At 35.5% G+C, this 15,468-nt stretch overlaps 1 protein-coding gene across 1 annotated transcript in view; it reads right to left on the bottom strand.

Moving 5' to 3' along the window:
* LOC110027308 (peptidyl serine alpha-galactosyltransferase) overlaps positions 1-14,178 on the bottom strand; it is a 25,352-nt gene extending 11,174 nt beyond the window's left edge. Inside the window, exons 1-6 of the mRNA XM_020728675.1 lie at positions 13,962-14,178; positions 11,815-12,258; positions 10,747-10,917; positions 9,342-9,585; positions 8,772-8,972; positions 8,209-8,675 (exon numbers count right to left, since the gene is read on the bottom strand). Coding sequence (XP_020584334.1) covers positions 8,209-8,675; positions 8,772-8,972; positions 9,342-9,585; positions 10,747-10,917; positions 11,815-12,122 — 1,391 coding nt within the window. The 5' untranslated portion in view covers positions 12,123-12,258; positions 13,962-14,178. The remainder of the gene's footprint in view (positions 1-8,208; positions 8,676-8,771; positions 8,973-9,341; positions 9,586-10,746; positions 10,918-11,814; positions 12,259-13,961) is intronic.
* Positions 14,179-15,468: the final 1,290 nt, after the last annotated feature.

The following is a 15,468-nucleotide window of genomic DNA, read 5'->3' as shown; positions in this document are numbered from 1 at the left end:
ATATATATATATATATATATATATATACTCAGATGGGTCTTCGTTTTCGCTCTGCTAGAGTTTCCGCTCATAGCGAACCCTAGCTCGAAACAGAAATTTGTTTTTTCGCTCGTTTTGATCATTTTGTCTTCGTCGTCGGCTCTGGCTGACGGAGGAGCTCGCGTCATCTGCTTCGAGTCTGCTCGTCTTATGCAGAGGAGATCATGTCCTCTGCGGCGTCCCTGCAGGTTTCAACGTTTGTTTTCGAGCTGCTCGTTTGCTACGTCAAAGTCGCTCGACTGCTCCGACAAAGTTTCTGCTCAACCTGCTTGACTGCTCGCGTCCCGTTCGTAGGCGGCAGTCGACAAGCTATGTCATTTGCTGCAGGTGAAGCACGATAATGGCCTCAGGGCTTTCCTACGCTCCCACCCTCGCCGGTGATAACCCCACCAAACCCTCCTATGCTACAGTAGTTAACAAACACAGATCACCTTTCCACTCACAGATAGTCCGATATTCCCACAGATGTATCATGAATCTATTGCAGGGCAAAATGATTGCAATCTCATAAAAAAAGTAGAGAAAAATGCGGGCAAACCAACAATATTCTTCTCTCAACTCGTGCAGGAAAATACAAATTTACACTAGTTGGAAAGTTTCAATTAGGTTGTCCTAAGATGGTGAAGATTTCAAACTGGTTGGGGATTGGTAGGTGGGTCTTTTTGATGGAAGACATGTTATGATAAAACTAAGCATAGAAGAAGATTAGACAAAGATTTTCTCAAAGAAATTCATCACAATCGAGAGCAAACCACAATCGAGTCATCACAATCGAGAGCAAACATATGAAATTGCTCAAATGATCCCCTAATTTTGATCCCAGTCAAGAACCCCCAATTGCGCCTATCTGTTTCTCATTACCTGAACTCAAGCTTCAATTCTTTAACCTACATTTGACCTACCTATCTTATATGTAATTGAGACTATCTTTGGAAAAAAATTACAGGTAGACACATACAATTCATTTCTCAAGGCCCTCTACTGTAAGGATTTTGATTGAAAGAGATATTACACTACCAGATGTAGAAGAAGTTTTGCTCACCTCTGCTCACAATAGTTATTGACAAAAAATCATTATGGAACAAAAACCTTACTACTATAAGTACTGTAAGATTTTTGGACAGCCGCAGGAGAAATATTTCAGATTGCACCCACAGTTGAGAACCAATAGTCAAAAGCAGGAACATGCTATTAGTGCACCCCACGAGCCTGAACGCTCTTTCAGCAAACCTGATGACAGCCAACCTGAGAAGGGAATCACCACAAGACAGAAGTTGGTGTCTGCCCCTGAGACCCCTTCTCCTGAACATACTACAGCGGATAATGTTCAGACTGAAAATCAGGATAGCTCCGCAGCTCCTATTCAGAAAGCATCAGATGCAAAGGTGACAATTCACACTTCCATACACTGGAACATATCTTTGTGGCAACGACTGTCTTTCCTTCTATTACAGTTCTAATATCTAATCGGACCGAGGATCACATGAGTCAGTCTTCAGATGAAGAATGATAGGTTTACACTTCTCGGCGAAAGAAAAAAAAATGGGGGCACACTCCAACTTGAAAACTTAATGGATGATACTTTAGGTACTTCTGGCAATGACACTACTATTCAAAGTTTGTTATCTAGCTCCGCTCTTAAAATTAGAGGAAGAGACGGGACTAAACTGGTTCGTCCCTAGCTACTTGTTTTCTGCATGTTTTTTTTTTTTTTTGAGTTCATCTGTATCTTTTTGTTGGGGTATTACTGTACTTGGTATTGAATGGGTAAGGTGACTCTATTGGGCCCTCTCAGACAACTTTTATGTATTTTTTTCTATTAAGGTTCTGGCATGGTGTCGTTCCCCTTTGCTAGGGTTTCACCTCACGGCGAACCCTAGCTTTCGGATCTCCCATCTGCTACACGGATCTCTCTCGCGTTTATATTTCCCTCCTGCTTCGTCTTCGTCGACGTCGGTGCTCGTGTCGTCGTTTGTTGTTGTGCTTCACGTTCGTGTGTTTCTGGCGGCAGGCTCGCGACTTCGCACATTTCCAGACGACGAGGCAGACCGAGTTTTTGCATCTCTTTCCAAACGATGTCCTCGTCTGTCCAGGACGCCTCCTCCTCGCGTCGTCTCGATCTGGCGACAGACTCTGCTTGCTTGGTCGTGTTTCTAGTTGTTATGCCCGCGTTTTCGCATTTCCTTTCAGACGACCTCCTCGCTGCCTGTCCGACAGAATCTTGTCGACAGAGATGACTATCTGTTCATATGCTACTGCACTTGTCGGCGACCTCTCGATTTCTACTCGTGTTCCTATTTCAGAATCAGAGACTGGTTTTCGTATAGGTAAATCTATAGGTAAATCTTGCAATGTTGCAATGTTCCTCAATCTTTTCATGATGCTCTTGAAGGTGGTGGCGATCACACATTCATAAAAAAATTGGGGAAAAAAATGGGAAGTCTGCTCTTATTCTCACAGAGCTTGAAACCAGTACCCTCGCGTCCTCTTGGTGTTTTGCTCTAGTGGGAAAATTTCTTTATGGTAACCCAAAATTGGAGATTATTCGGAAAGAGTTTGAGGCTATGAAGCTAATGAGCAATTAGAATATTGGTTTATTTGACAGTTGACACATACTGATTCAGTTGTCTCATGAAGTTGATTATACCCTCATCTTTTCTCGGAAAGTTATCAAGATCGACAACCGACCCAAAAGCCGAGTCCACTATCATTCCAGCTTGGATAAAATTACATCTGTTCAATTTGAAAATTCTCTACTCCTTAGCAACTGCTTACGATAAGCCTCTCAGGGTTGATAGTCCTACAATTGCGGTAACCAGACCCTCTGTGGCTTGTGTGTTAGTTGAGAGGGATATCACTCAACCCGCTCCGGATGAGGTGTGGATTGGAACCACTCACAACGGGCATTGGAAAAAGGTTGAAATTGATCCACACCCTCCTTATTGCTCTCATTGTAGTATGTTTGGCCACAGCTCTACTATTTGCTATCGTTTGCATCCTCATCTAAGGTCGAATATCACTAAAGAACAGCCACATATTATCCCTGTTGAGAAATTACAACCCGATCATCTTTCCATTACCGTAGTTCCTGAAGAAGAACAATATACTACAACTACAGATCCAGTTGTGCTTATACCACTCACTGTTATTGAAAAAGACTCACTTACATGTCAAGACACATGAAAGTGCTCCTTTGATCCAATAGCAGATCAGCCGGTACAACATGTTGTTGCCTCAAATGTTCAACAATCTGCACATCTTCAGCACACTTTAGACCAAGAACAGGTGAACCAATCTTCGGAAGAGGAATGCAGGTCCATTCCAGGAGGAAGAAGAAGAATAGAGGCCGACTCCAGCTAGGGAACATATTGGATGATACATTGGTTACTATTGGCAATGACAATTATCTAACCAACTTATTAGTTTGCTCCTTCCCTAGAACCAGAGGCAGAGGCAAAACCAAATTGGGATGCTCTCTAGCCACCTGATACTGTTAATATATTAGCCTTTTTGGGCTTTATATAATATATATATATATATACATAAAAATTAAAAGAGTGGCTTAGTTAAGATTTAAGATTTGTTTTTTAAATCACTCAAATATTTCCAATTGGCTACTGATTTCATTCTCTCCTCCAAAATATTTGTGCTGAAAAACTACCTTTTATAACCAAATCTATTAGAGTTTTGTAGCGATAAGCAAGCTACTGTCCAACTTTTTTGTAAAAAATATATTTATATTACTCACGTCAACTTTCAAAATAATTACTTGCCCCATAATTGCTTTATAACTACCTTTATAAAAAACTAGTTATCCCAAATGAACCCTTGAAAATAATTAAGAATTTGCATGGTGAAACTGCAGCTATCTTTAAAAATACTTGTAGAACTGTTACAAGGAAAATAATATTTTAAACACCAATAATGGGTATTATAATTTTTTTTTTCTTTATGAAAAAAACAGCTTTATTAAAGTAGATCAGGTTGTAAAAATTTACTTCTCACAATAATTTTTTTTAGAAAACAATAAGAAAGTTGTAACCAAGCACAACTATGATAGTTACTTATAAAACAAAGCTGCAAAGAAGTTGCCCAAATGCCCCTACGTTAAAGAATGTATAAATGCATGGCATCCAAAAAAGCATTTACATAACCAATCTAGAGTGGCTGCAATGTGGCGAGTTACCTCATTTGTATTGCTGATGTTAATAAGTTTTGATGTGTTAGCGTAAATGACCACCGATGACATTCATGCATCCTTGCAAAGAAAGAAAAAAAGCAAAGTAGCACTAGGTGTAAGCAAGGACGCTCAAGCTTGAAACTAGCTTGTGCTCAAGGGTGCCCCGGTTAGTAGAATGCTCTAAGCACAAATAACCATGTGCAAAGGCTGCAAGGACAAAAATAGACATACATAGGGCCATCATACAACTAGAGTGGGCCTACGCAAGGTTAACTTGGTTGAGTGTGTTTTGAATCGAGACAATCAATGCAAGGGTGGGTACGTAGGGCCGTCAAAATAGCTCTTCGTTTGCGAACAACTTGCGTCTTTATGAGCTAATTTCAAAACAAACTTGAACAACAACAATAAGCCTTTACCCCAATAAGTAAAGTCGGCTATATGAATCTTTTTTCACCATTTTGTCCAACTGAGTGTCATATTTTCATTTAATTCTAATAAACTAAGATCATTTTTTATATAATATGCCCATGCCCTTTTAGGTCTACCTCTACCTTTCTTAACATAAGCCGAATCTAAAACATCTCTCCTAACTAGATCATCAAACGGACAACGTTTAATGGGACCAAAGCATCCAAATGAATCTCTCTAATCTTGTCTGCTATTGGAGCTACACCAACCCTTTCACAAATACATTCGTTTAGCATTTTATCTCTAAGTGTCAAGCCACTCATCCACCTAAGCATTCTCATCTCAGCAACACTTAACTTAGTTTTATGCTTCACTTTTAAATGCCACCATTTAGCACCATAAAACATTGTAGGTCTCAGCACCATCTTATAAAATTTTCCTTTTAAGTGTAAGCAGTACTTTCTATCACACGATAAGCCCGATGCATTCCTCCACTTCAACCAAATAACTTGAACTCTACTAATAACATCCCCATCCATATCACCATCACTTAGAACAATAGACCCGAGATATCTGAAACTTTCACGACTTTTAATAATTTGATCACCCATAGTTACATCACTGCCACTAAATCTACTACTACTAAAATTACATTCCAGGTATCAGTTTTAGATATGCTCAAACGAAGTTCTTTAGACTCTAATGTAGACCTCTACACATGTAATAGCTCAGGTATACATATCTTTAATGACTTGAATTTAAGTAATACCAACAAATTTCTTTTCCAGAACTCTCCAAAAAAACTTCTCTTGGAATCTTATTGTAAGCTTTTATAAATTAATAAAAACATAGATAGATCTCTTTTGCTCTTTGTATCACTCCATCAAGCCTATCAATAAATGTATAGCTTCTACAGTAGACATGCCCGGCATAAATCCATACTGCTTATGAGAAATCTATGTATCACGTCTTAACCAATACTCAATTACTCTCTCCCATAATTTTAATGTATGACACACTAACTTAATTCCTTTTATAATTTGCACATTCTTGAGCATCCTCTTTATTTTTAAAAAATGGGGACTAAAATACTTTTCTTCCACTTCTCAAACATCTTTTTAGTAAGCTAAGAAACTCCCAAATCTCCTAAATATTTACACACTTCAGTCGAGATATCATCAGGTCCTACTGCTTTTCCAACATTGGTTATCTTTAAAGCCTCCCCAACTTTATTTTTACGAATGTGGCGGTAAAAATAAAAAGTTGTATTATTATTAACAATATTAAGATAACTAAGGTCAGCCTTATTTTCAAAAATTTCATTAAAAAATTTATCAAAACATCTCATCCACCAATGTTGAATACCTTCCTCTAAGAAAAACACATTTTGACTTTCATCTTTAATACAATTCACTTGAATAAAATTTTTAATTTTCATTTCTCTTTGACTAGTTTATACATATATTTTTCACACTCTTTAGTATTTAATCTATAATAAATATCACTAAAAGCAGTATTCTTAGCATCACAAATTATTTTCTTAAACTCCCTGTAGGTTACCTTACATTTTTCTCAGTTCTCTAAGCTTTTAAATTTGCACCAATTTTTATAACAAACTTCTTATATTTTATTTTTTATTGTACATTTTTATTCCACCACCAACTATTTTTATTTATAAAAAATTTTCATTTTGACTCTCTCAGTACAGCTTTTATCACTTATTTGATAGTATGTGTTATTTTATCCTATATAAAATTAACTTCTTCATAAACAAAAACAAATCTTAAAATCTTAAAGTTTACTTATAAAAATAATTTTATTTATATCTTTTAGGTGTTCCCATCTAATATTAAGACAATATTTCATTGTATTTTTTATCTTTCAACTTCTTATCATAAAATCCAGAATTAATAATCGATGTTGAGTACTTAAATTTTCATTTGGATTGACTCTATAATCTTTACATTCTCGACAATTTTTTTTCTCATAAGAAAATAATAATTATGTTTTATAGATCTATTCTTATAAGTGATAATGTGTTCATCTCTTATTTTAAATAAGGTATTAGCAATAACAAAATCATAAGCTAAAGAAAAATCTACTATGGTTTTACATTCTTCATTAATCACTCCAAAACTGTAACCACCATGAATATTTCTAAAATCTTCTACCACTACCAATATATTCATTCAAATCTCCTCTAATAATTTTTTTTTTTCAAGAGATATCATTAGTATTAATTCTAGTAGGCCATTCCAAATTTTTTTTTTAAATCAATATCTAACCCTACTTGAGAAGCATAAGCACTTATAACATTAAAAATCTTAATATCAACAATAATCTTTAAAACTATAATTCTTACTATAATTCTATTAATTTTTACAATATTATCTTTCAAATTCTTATCTATAATTACACGTATACTATTTCTAATGCAATTTCCACCTAAATGCCAAAATTTAAAACCTAAGTTAACAATCTCTATAGCCCTTTCTCCAATCCATTTAGTTACTTGAATGTATAAGATATTTATCTTCTTATGAACCGAACATGAACAAAATATATAAATTGAGTCGAACAGAACAAACTGCTCATGAGCAATTTCAAAAGCGAGACAATTTAGTACAAGCTAAACACAAGTCGAGTCTGAGCTCGCACAAGCTCAGCTCGTTTACAACCCAGGTGATACGTAGTCACGAGTAGCCTTATGCAAGGGCAAGTGACAATTTTAAATTAGGTCAAGTTGAATATGTAAATTCAAACAATAAATAAAATGTTTTTAGCATCTCCAATACGTCTTTTCCAAAGAAACTCGGTGTAAGAGTAATAAGAATGCCATATTTCTAATTTTTAAGAATTTGATGTTCAAATAGTATTTTGATAAGTTTCAAATGCTAAACATGGCAAAAGAAAGCTCTGAAAATGTATTAGTGGAGGGCTGCAAAAGATTGGATACATAACAACGGACTTATAGATGCCAATCGTTATCTGATAATGAACTAAATAGATGCTAGAAGAAAATGAATATCCTTTCCTTTAGCATGTGAATTAGAATCCAGCTCAAAACTTAAGGAACAACAACAAAGAATACAAAAAAAATAAAGGTGAAAGGAACTTTATTAGAAGGAATGTGCAGTGAATTAACTTGGATGATAACGTTGTTGATTGCACGCGCCTTACTGTACAAATATGCACATCCTCCATCTCTGGTGATTTACATAATGGAGTGTTCCATAAACTCGAGAATATGTAGTATTTGCTATTGTAGTTATTACAAAAAAAATAACTAAAAACCAATATAAACAGATAAAAAACCACAAAGCAGTGGTCCCTGAAAAATAAGAATCATTTATGGAGTAATTTTATTTTGTATCTATTTTAATTGACCTCAAATGTTACAACATAAAGTTGTGAACATAAACGTCTGATAAAGTGCCGCTAAAAAGAACAGGAAAACTTAAGCAGTAATGCTCAGAATATACAAAATCTTCAACACAAAAATGAGTTTAGAATGGAAAACACTGAAAGAACTAGTTAGCGACAGACTAAAGAAAATGGAGAGAAACTATAAGTAACTTTACCAATCTCCAGTCAGTGGATGCTGACTCATAGATGGAACGTAATGTGTAGGTGCTATATCATGCCCTTTATAATTCTTCAAGTCTTCATCAGTACAGCTTAAAAGCCGAGTAATATTTCCAGGTTGGCCACTCAAATGGAAGCTATGAATAAGACCTACAGTTTGCCAATCAAAATATGGCGAACACTCGGTTGAAAAAAGGGTATGTATTTTTGGATGTGGCCTTCTTGAATCATCAGCAACCTTACTTTGCACCATAGTTGAATTTCTCATTTCATGATAATTTAAATATTTCGTTTTAGTGAGTTCCAAAAATCTCTCGCTTTTCAGAAAACTCATATACTTAGACCACTTTGGTTTAGGGCATCCCATGGACGCATGGTGTGCTAGGAGTCCTTCATTTAGAGTGTTAATGCATTCTATACTTAGGAATAAACCTCGTCTCTCATGCGAGTTGGATTCTATCATCTATCATCTGAACCTGCACCTCATCCAAAAAAAAAAAACTAAAACAAAATTCTATTCCTTAAATCATCAATATACAAGCTTGAGGTTTCTTTATACCTCTTTGGGATATGGGGGAGGTGGAAAAAGACGGTTGCACTCATAGACAATCCCATCCTCATGATGCTCCAACTTGCTGAAAGACCAGTTTCCAACTTTGAAAGGTAACCCGTAGTGCAAGAGAATAGGCTCAACACCAGCTCTTGGAACATAACCCGGGTAGATCATTAAATCATCACTTATCTTGTGGTGAAGACCAACCTGTTGACGAAATCAATAGTCAGCAAAAAGCCAAATATTTTTAAAGAGGTTCTCAATTATCATAAATTTTGAGAAAAGTGTCATAACACTCCCCTTGCTCTTTTTAGGGGTTTTATTTTAGCCCCAAAGTTTATAAATATGCCAATTTAGACCCCAAACTCTTTTAATATGGGCTGAAAGCTGAAATTATCCCCACGGAAAACTATTTCAGCACCAATTGAAAGAGTATGGGGAATAATTTAGCACTTTTATAGATTTTGAGACTAAAATGACCCAATTTAAACAGTCAAAATATTACATTGGCACTTTACACTATAACTAATAGAAAGAATGAGTGCAAGAAGTTTGAATAAAGCCAAATATCCAAACCTCAGCAGCGCCAAAAGAATAACCGTACATCTCACTGATCCAACCTTGAGCATAAATGTCACCAGTTATGTTGGTTCCCCAATGAGCCCTATCCTCTCTAACTTCCTCTGTCTTTGAAAGCCACATAGGTGCTAGGGCTCTCAAGTCATCAATATGCATGGCCAAAAGCCCACCAACCTTGTTACATAGTTCCGGGTGCCTTGTATGCAACTGTGCTAGAATGTTATCGCATCCAATTAAGTACCTTATTAAGCCATTGAGATGAGAATGAACATGATGGGTAATTGAGGATATCATAGCCAAATTATAGGTTAAACTAAAGAAAACAAACATTTACAATTTTTCAAAGTTGATGTAAGTTGACAAGCATGCTTTAGAGACCACATATAATGTTTCAACTGGTTCGACAAGATTTGCAGTGATTGTTACATATAATTGAATTATCATGCTGATGAACATTAACATATTCGACAATAACCAAGTAATTTGTTAACATTCATATTATCCGGGTGTTATAGGAAAAAAATCATTACTTGCTAGTAAATAATTATAGAACCAACAATTTTATCCAACTTAACCATGATATATTTCAGGAAGTATGTCACTAGCTGGTGAAATTATTTGCTATATTGGTTTATTTCTTAACACATCCTCCAATATTCAAATGGGAAATGCCTTGTAATCCTTGCACAAAATGTCATACGTCAGTGTTCCTTCTTCAGGTACATCATGCATATGATAAAGCTATCATATATCGTCCAAAAAAGAGTTTTTTTAGAGAAATACTTACAACAGTGCCCTATGGAAGTGCTTAAAAATAATGCAGAGGTAATGAGAAACTGAAAAGGTTGAATAAACCAACATGATTTTGTTTGTTTGTGCTTTTTACCTACTTAGTTTCGAGAAGAAAATAGACGTGGCTGTTCTCTGATATAGATATGGTAGTTCTCTGATGTGTTCGCATATTTATCATTTTCAAGCTTATAGAATAAAAAAACTTAAAACAGGCTTTCAAAAGTTGCCCCACATCAAAAAAGTCTGTGCAATCCACAAATTTACCAAAAGCACCCACACAAACAAAGAAAACAAAAAGATAAAACTGAGCATTACCAAGTTATTTACATTAAAATAAGTAATGTCCAACAGCTTCCATATTCTTAGATTACTAAATAACAAAAAAACAAATTGGCCCTTTCTATGGAGTTGATGATAATAACTCCCACATTAAATGCACAATGATCATTATCCTTGGCAGAATCTTCCCCCAGAATGTATAATGAAACTTACATATCATTTCATTACCAATTTGAAAGTACAAAGGTAACCTTATAAACAATATTGCATAACTCAAAAGAACAAAAATGATTCCGACGCAAAAATTTTGGTGTTCAGTGCATATCCATACCCGTAATATGCAGCAACAGCCTTTCCCTTCTCTGCCCCAAGTTCCCAGGGAATAATTGGACCCCGAATTATCATATCTGCATCCAAGATTACAACCCAATCAACATTCTCAGCATCTTTGCTATGTTCAAGCCAATGGACAATGCCAGCAGGTTTATTAATAGCAGGATACCTGGGTAAAAATAACCAAGATGAATGGTAATTAATATGTTAAACAAATTTTATGGTTGATCAATAAATTCTTAGTGCATAACATCATGAACAAAAGTATGAATCCATAATTGTAGTTCTCTCGTGCAAAAGCCTCAAAATTTTCCCAGTAAGCCTCCGTTCATTGCATAAGATTTGTAAAGTGGTGGAGTTACAATGCCATGATAGTGAAAAATTGCCCCACCACAAGTTCTGAAATTACAATATACCTTAGAGTTTTAGAAAGGAATTCGTTGGCCACATTGAAATATAGAATGCTCCCTTTCTTATGATATATTTCTAGTGTTTGCTTATAAGCAAACCTTAAAACCTAAAGATTAAGCTCAAGCATTAAGCTGACAAATTAAAATTGAGCATTAAAATATAAAACTCTAGGCTGACAGTATGATTCAGCCCATTTAACTTGCTTAAATTGTGCATAGCCAGGAAAGCTAACAAATGGGAAACAGACATCATTCTAACATTTGCTCAAATGGCACAAAATATTTTCTCAAAAAATGCACCATGGAAAAGACAATATGGCATGCATGCCACTGAAAATCCCATCCAAAGATTATGAAAAAAATTAGCTCGGATGCAGATTATCCATTTGATGCTACAGCCTATCATAGTTTCTTTAAACAGATGTCGAAAAACCAGCTCCTTTACCCATATATGAAACAAAAAAACCCTAGCAAAAAATTCTCTTATTTCTCATAGCTCATAAATAAAATCAGCCAAAAAATAAAACAAATAAACAAGCATATATTGCTAGATCCACGATTTGGTGTCAGGGGAGGCCACCCCCTTAGATTTTACACTGCAAACATACAATACAATATAAGACATGTTAATGAAAAAAGAATTTTAGGACTCATACCAATCTCCAGTTTTTGGGTGGCGGCTCATGGATGGGACCTCAAAGGTCGGGGCAAGCCCCATTCCCTTGTAATGCCGACGCTCCTCATCAGTGCAACTAAGAAGTCTGGTGATTGGCCCAGGCTGTTGCACTTTGCGATAGCTGTGGACTAAGCCAACTGTCTGCCAATCAAAATAATTCTGGCACTCCACTGAAAACAATGTATGGATCCTCCATGGTGCCTTTTGCCCAGTTAGCTCAGCACTACCGATAATAGGCATCATTGCCAGCAACAGAAAAAGTAGCAGCAAGGATGCCACGATCACCATGATGGCAAAGGTAGATTCAAGCTTCAAGTTTTAAGAGATTACATCATAGGAGGAGTTTCATCACTTCCGAACAGATCCCATAAACTTTGGGAGCAAAATATTTATATGGGATGACCTTTACAGATTACAGATTAACCTGCCATTCATAATATATATATATATATATATATATATCATCAAGGTGTCTCAGAATCAACATTAATGTATTTATCCATCAAGGACAATATAAAAATCCAATTATTACAGCATATATTTCAACAGATATTTACAATGAGATAAATACATCACATAACAATACATTATTTCCCTTTGCTTGTCACTGCCAAGGGAAATCCTAAATTTCAATGCATTGCAGATAGATATTCTATCTGCAAAAACCAAGGAAAAAAAAACAAAAAAAGGATATGTTTTTCCAACTCAATAGCTGGCTTAATCATAAAATAGTAAAAAGAAGGCAGACAAGTAAAAATATTCATGCCCCTATATAAAAACAGGCAAACATACTTATATACATACAAAGCATCAAATAATAAGCTTGCATATTATCTCGATTTAAAATATGTGAGATTCATATATTAGAGGATACCAAATATATCGAGCATCAACAAATATTATCATATCAGGGTTAACAAAAACGGGGTAAGAATCTCAAATAATCTGAAATTTTAGTCTGAATAGGGAAAAATTCCGGTTCATCCAACTTATGGAATCAGTGCAAGTAGTTTTTGGTTGAAGGAGTAAGATTCTACATTTACTAATAAACTCAATTCAAATCAAATCTCATCAATTTATTTCATTCAATTCAAATTAAATGAAATAAATTTATTTTGACTTGGGCATATTGTATAAAAAATGATTTTAATTTATTAGAACTAAATGAAAATATGACACTAAATAGGACGCAATGGAGAAAAAGCAATGGAGAAAAAAAAGGATTCATGTAGCCGAGCCCACATAGTGGGATTGACTTTGTTGTTGTTGTTGTTGTTGTAATTCGAATTAAAGTTACTCTTTCAATCAATTCTAGAATCATTCTAAATCTAAATTTATCAATTAATCAAGCTTGGCAATATATATTCTATGGGGGAAGTAGAATTTAAGGCCGTGTTTGGCTGAAACCTGAATTTACATTAAATAGGATTTATAAAATCCAGAAAATCTGATACTGTGCGAAAGAGATGGGCTCGCGAGTGACTAAGGAAGAAATTCATAAATCCGTCTCACAATCGGATCTACAAAATCCAGATTTATGTCCTGAAAGGGACGGAACTCGGGAAGAAAAGAGAGAACGTTGAAAAAATTCGATTGAATGTAGAGTCGGATTTAATTTTCATTTTTTTATGTTTGGCTAGATTTACACTAAATCCATTGCTAAATCCTACTTAAATTATGCTGTCAAACACCGCCAAATAGATTTACACCACTCCTCATTATTCCTCATATTTTCCTTCATTTAAATCTTAAATCTTGAAAACATATGTCTAAACATACTAGTGGAATTTAGCCAGATTTAAATTATTTCATGTCGAACTGTTTTCAAGACTCAACACCCATAGGATTTACTGAATCTCAGAATCCACAAAATTTACCAAATCCTACGTGAATTCTAACAGCCCCTAAGAAACTAGCAATTCTCAATCCACTACACGTGAAAAAATCACATCATGCCGAATTCATCTTCGTTTGACTCAATTGATCAAAATCCCTAACTACATCTAAGGTTTCTTAAATTACACATGCAAAAAGATGGCATTTCACAAAATGAAGACACAAAATAGATATATCTCCTGATGAAATGGTTCGCTTGTCACCACTGCATCGAAGAGAAAGGAGACTTACTTGATCATCATGCTGCCTGCTTCCGCAGAAAAGGGAAGGTGGCGACCCGCCGGAGTGTCTAACAGATCGACGAATGCGGCCGACACCACGCCGCTGGCACGATCTACCCTCTGCTTCCTAGTGGCGATCAAATATGGGTCAACTAATGCGAATACTCTACCCTTTATTTATCAGTACCGGAGCCGATGCTGAGGAGAGCGTAGTGGGAACTTGTGAAAAGCTTTAGCGGCATTTCGTGGGTGCCTCGTTATATATATTTATATGTATCATTCCACCCTTTAATATTAAATTAAAAATATGGGAATTTACATAACGCCCAATTTTTTATATTTTAACAATCTCATGTCTAAATTTTCATGTTTGCAAATCAAACATCAAACTTATAGATTTCATCACTCTCCAATAATAAATCTACATTTTCATCCATAAAGTGGGTGTTTGGTCTTTAAAAATGAGAGTTTGAGTTTGAGATAGGGAAAACCATAAAAATCGGGTGATTTGTATGTAAATTTCTGCTAAAAATATCATATTTATCTTTTTTTTTTTTTTGTTAATTCATTAAAAACCTCCCAAATATTAATATTTACATTTTAATAGCCCGAATAATTTTTTTTAAACACCGATATGTTTGCGCGCACCACGAAAAAATTATTCACTTTGAGCTTTGAGACTGACATTTTTATGCTTGGTGTTGTGCGTCGAATTTGTTATTAAGATGCAGATCGGACGTCTATAATGTCATTGTCGGTCACCTTTATTTTATGATATTATCACCCGACTCACATCTTACACTTTTCAATGTCTCGGTTGCTTGGTCAGATTGTCACCTTTGTTGGGTCGCTAACATTGAGGAGAATCTAGTCACTATCTTCACAGGGGTAACTGTCGAGACTCGCAACTGAAATGATTTGTACCTTATCATTTGCGGAGCATGTCACCACTAGGCAGGGAACTGCCTACAGAGCTTTATATGATTCAAGCTTTAAGATTAGAAGTTATGATGCAAGAGCATTGTGGGTTGTTATGTCGATTTGACTTCTTTGGGATTATTGTCAGTGTTGTTAATTGGATTCAAGTTCCACAAGTGTCAATTGAGCATGATGAAATATTAGGGTAATTTTTGTCATAACACGTAATATGTTTTGAAGTAATACATCTTTTATTCACTAGGTAAGGTGTTAGTCGCCTACAGTTGATAAGGCATTGCATAGGTATGGTCGACAGCTTTCTTTGATCTATTGGAGCCAATCATTTGTTTTGTGTTACTCATCTTCTAGTCAAATACTCTAGGAAGACGATGGAAACTGTGGTTTTGGCTCCAAATCCATCATTGCACAAACTCTTAAGCTTGTTCTAGGTTATGAGTGACTCTGAGATGCATTTCTCCTCATTGCTTCTGTTGAGAAAATTAGGGCGAAGAAAAACTAGTACGACACAAATCCAGAAGAACACAGAGATTTAACGAGGTTCGGCAAAGATGCCTATGTCCTCGGGAGCAGAGCGGCGA

This window comes from Phalaenopsis equestris, unplaced genomic scaffold, assembly GCF_001263595.1.
Source record: "Phalaenopsis equestris unplaced genomic scaffold, ASM126359v1 Scaffold000422, whole genome shotgun sequence".
Classification (NCBI taxonomy): Eukaryota; Viridiplantae; Streptophyta; class Magnoliopsida; order Asparagales; family Orchidaceae; genus Phalaenopsis; species Phalaenopsis equestris.
This window is presented reverse-complemented; position numbering and strand designations above follow the sequence as displayed.